Source organism: Carica papaya, chromosome 4 (assembly GCF_054855325.1).
Source record: "Carica papaya isolate Zhongbai chromosome 4, ASM5485532v1, whole genome shotgun sequence".
Lineage (NCBI taxonomy): Eukaryota > Viridiplantae > Streptophyta > Magnoliopsida > Brassicales > Caricaceae > Carica > Carica papaya.
In genome coordinates, this window is record NC_142312.1 from 2,254,113 (window position 1) to 2,258,823 (window position 4,711).

The 4,711-nt window shown below is 29.8% G+C and overlaps 1 protein-coding gene across 1 annotated transcript; it reads left to right on the plus strand.

Annotated features, from left to right (window-relative positions):
* Window positions 1–1,912: 1,912 nt before the first annotated feature.
* Window positions 1,913–3,474, plus strand: LOC110822436 (uncharacterized). Its single transcript, XM_022052561.2, has one exon. The coding sequence runs from the start codon at window positions 2,170–2,172 to the stop codon at window positions 3,274–3,276; it is 1,107 nt and encodes a 368-aa protein (XP_021908253.1). The 5' UTR covers window positions 1,913–2,169; the 3' UTR covers window positions 3,277–3,474.
* The last annotated feature ends 1,237 nt before the right edge of the window (window positions 3,475–4,711 follow it).

The following is a 4,711-nucleotide window of genomic DNA, read 5'->3' on the forward strand; positions in this document are numbered from 1 at the left end:
TAGTAATTTTAGCTCTCATACCGGACGGGGTATGAGGATGACCCGATTCATCCTCATACCGGATGAGGTATTGAAGAATGATATTTTTTGCGCTCATATTGAACAGGGTATGAGGACGGCCGGTTAGTTGACAATGTTAGATATTGGTTCACGCATAGTGGGACATCTTTATGAGCCCCTAAGAATACTAGTAGACAATTAAAAAGAGAAAGTGGTTGTTATTGCTCACTTGAAAATGATATTAGAATGTTATTTGAGTTATTGTATCTCTATAGGTCGATTTTAGAAATCTCATAACAGTAAATATATGCAATAAATAGTTTTCCTTATGATAAATGAATTTACTTAAATCAAGAGCTCCATTAGTTGTTTTTATGATTTTTACCAACCTTCAATTTCTGTATCGGTGAGTAGTGTAATATTTTTATTGGTTTAGTGTAACTCAACCTTTCATTAACTATTTCATATCAAGAGGACTAAGCTCCAGATCCCGATCAACAAGAGAGTTGTGAATAAGTTCACTATCGGGACTCCCTTCAAAAATTAATGAAGGTCGTTCTAAAATACTCAGTTATTTGCTTTTTGTTTATTTCTTTGATTTTCGTTTGTTTTTTTGGAATTGACATTCTCGTAATCCTATTAGTCATTCTAAATTATTGTGTAAGGAATGTAAACTCTAAACTCTATTATTTCGCTTTCGCATTTAATTTATAACTTTATTACTTTTTAAGTTTCGAACCTCTACAGTTTTAATTCGAAGCACTTTAATAATTAAATTTTCAAGTTTATATACTTAGCATGAGTTTCACGTTATAATTTGATCAATTTTTATTTTCTCTTAATATTTTATTTTTTTTTTAATTTTTAACGAGTTCATAAAATCTAGATATTTTCTTAAAGATAAAATTTTAAAATAACTAATATATATTTTTAAATAATCTTAATGTAAAATGATATATATGTGCATATTATAAATTTTAAATATATATGGTGATCTTAATAATTTTGTGGTAGATTTTATTAACAAAATAATATTATTAAAATTCGTACTAAATTGTATTAGCAAAACAATATTATTAAAACTCGTACTATTAGAAGCGAAAGAAGCATAACTTTTTAAATCAAAATTCATGTTGGAATTGGATTTAAATGTAAATTTTTTAGATTATCTAAGAACTTAATTTCTTAATTTTGTCAAGTATTACATTGATTCAATTGATAGTATGCAATTATATTACGGTTAATTAATTATTGTGTAATTATGTTATTTTATATTATTATATTACAGAAGTGCACTAAAATATAGTTTGTAGCAATGGGATTGTACTGAATTGTTATTAGCTGTAAATTGAAGAACATAATGTAGTCATAATTTTAATACAACTTTATAATTTTTATATCAAATAATCGCAATATCATAATTTTATATTATTTAATACTATCTAAAAGAACCATAAGATTATTAAATTTTATAAAGAAATATAAAAATAGAATTGCAATAAAATAAAGTCAAGAGAGAAAAAATATTTTTATTAAAATAACAAATTATTTCATATTTTAACATTAAAACACTAATTACCATAGAATTAAGAATAAACTAAATAACATTAAAACCCTAATTACCATAGAATTAAAAATAAAGTAAATAAATAAATAAGCAATCCTTTAGTTTTTAGAAAAAAGGAATTTATGTAAAATTTCTCCACAGTACTTTTTGCATGCGAAGCTACTATTTTTCCCTTTTCCTTTTTTAAAACCCACTAGAGCACAGCCTGCGCAGACCAAACCCTCCTGTGCTCCGCAATAATTTATATTTACTGAAAAGCCGGACCACAAAAATTCTGGATCATTTGTTGATTAGCCGGCTCGATGATTCTTCAGTAATGTGTTTTTTTTTTTTTTTTTTTTTTTTTTCATTTTGAAACAATAAAGGGTCCCCCCTGGTTGGGTTGCCTGCAGTGACTTCTCAATTTCTATTATTTCTTTAATTCCTCCTTTTGCAGGGGCTTTACTCTCTTTATGTTCCACTTGTCTCCTTTCTCTCAATTTCAAATATCTTCTTTCATCTTATTCGGTTCTTCCACGGAGTCATAGCTTACCCGTGAGAGAGTTTTCGAATCCGGAGTTACCCATTTGAGACTTTTTGAATCTAGAGTTAGATAGATTCAAATGTTGACTGTGGAGGAAACAGAAGGAAAATATGAAGGAGATGTCAAATCTGGGTCAAGAGAAGTGGACGAAGAAGAAGAAGAAGAAGAAGAAGAAGAAGCGTTGTCTCTGTGTGACTTACCAGTCAATTTGATCGAAGAAGATGGAAATTTTAAAAAATCCGTACATGAAGAAGAAACTCGGGGAGTTGAAACGGGTGAAGATTTTGATTTCGGGTCATGGGTCGGGTCTATTTCGGCAGAGCAAGCGGAGATGTGCGCAGCCGACGAAGTGTTCTTCAAAGGCCAAATTCTACCACTGCGTCACTCGGTGAGTTCCGACAAAGGATTATTCGAGTTCCACCGGAACCCTAGCCGGTGCGTATCCAGGTCTCAATCCATGGACCATTGCTTATCGGCGGGTCCGTTCACCAGCAGTGCAACCAGCAGAAGCAGCAGTTGCAGAAGCCATTATTCTTCTTCAAGCAGCTCTGCGAGCTCAACAAACAACAACGCGAGAAATTCCAATCCGCGAATCAGAAACCAGTTCATCATCACCCACCCGAGTCCCAAACCGCAATTAAGAACTTCCATTGCTAGAAATGGAAATCCTGTCAGCGCGCGGATCCAAAAGTTTTCGATGTGGGATTTTTTCAGACTCGGTTTAGTTCGTGCGCCGGAAATTGAACTGCGAACCGCCGGCGGAACCACCAACAACATAAACAGAGGTTCAGTGAGTCGTAACAACAGTTGGAGCAGCAGTAACAGCAATTCGAGTGTGAAGAATTCCAACAGGACAAGTCAGGGAGAATTCAGAATAGAGAAACAGAGGGGACCGAGTTTCATGGAGAAGAGAAAAGCGTTGTTTAATGGCTGTAAATGTTCTGTCAGTGCAGTCGAAACAGTTCCATTAAACAACATCGTCATCATTAAAAGCTGTAAGGGTGATCAGGTGAAGAAGCAGAGCAACGACAGAATCATAGCCGTCATGGAAGAGAAGCTTCAAGAGCTGAAAATAAAGAAGAAATCAAAGGAAAAGCAAGAAGGAAAACAAGCTTTGTCACGTCACAGGACTTTTGAATGGTTAAAGGAACTTCCACATGCAGGCTATGTCGATCATGAAGCTTAGCAGTTACCATTAGCTCTATGCCCGCATGCTTTCAGGAAAAAAAAAAAAAAAAAAAAAACAATTTCTTCAATCACTCTCTCTTCCACAATCACTTTCTTCTTTCTGTTTATTTTAATCTTAATTTGTCTTTTGTAATTTTCAATTAAATATAAAAAATATTTCCGGGGAGAACTCTGTCTCCTAGATTCATGTTTTTCATATAGTTGAATATTTTATCCACTACGTGATGATTGTTTTGTTTTCTCATGCTTGTTGACTCCAATTTTCATAACATAATATAAAAATAAATCACCTTTTTATATAAAATTAAAATTTAATCATTCTTCTCCAAAAAAAAAATTAAATAATTTAATATTTTACTATTTCATATATAACTGTATTATTCAATTTATAATTCAATTACAAATATATATATCAAGTAACAATTCATATTAAGACTTGGATTTTGTAGTCACATTTTTCTTGCCGCTTAATTTTTTTTTTAATAATATATATTAAAATTATACAAAATATACGTACAATTTTAAAATTAAAACAAAACAAAACAAAATAAAATTATTAAGAAAATAATTAGAAGTATTGAACATGATAATTATATTATTAGTGAATAAAAATGGAAGAAAGTTGAAATGGTGATGCGTGGGAAATTAAGAATGATGGGTGGAGGTGGTGGCGTTCATGATTAAAGTGTGAGTTGTTGAAACTTTATATGAAAACGGCAATTCGTGACTGTCACTCATACATACTAATAAGAGACAGGAAGGAAGAGAGAAAAAAGTGAATAAATAAATAAATAAATAAATAAAATTAATTGCATTTTTTGAAAAAGGAAACAATTCCGTGTGTTAAGTGTTTTCCTTTTTAAACAATCCGTGTGCTGTTTTTTTTTTTTTTTTCTCAGTCAAGGAGCTATGGGAAGAGACTTGTTTCCTAATTCATTATAAGAGGTTGAATTAATTCTAATAGGTAAAAACTTGTGGTTTGAATAATTATTGGTCAATGAATTACTTTACTTCATAAAGATATATACTTTATGTTCTAATCACTTGACTTTGATTATTATTATTATTTTGATATTAAAATTCTAAACTTAGCTTATTAATGTAGGAGAAAATATATCTTTTTTTTATATAAAAAAAATAAATTTTTGTATATATGAAAAAATAGAATAAAAAATAGAGATAATTTTGAAGAAAGTCAAAATATTTAAAAAAAATTTAAATTTATGTGATTTAGATATTAATTGTTTAATCGTATATCTTAAGAATCTGAATAGAAGTGTAATACCTAAATTAATTTTAATGTAATTTAAATTAATTTATGAATAAAATTTTTGAATTTTTGAATTTTAATTTAATGTAAAAATAAAGAAAAATAGGTGAATGATAAAATTGAAAATAATTTTAAGAAAAAAAAAGTGAAAGTTTGGGTTCTT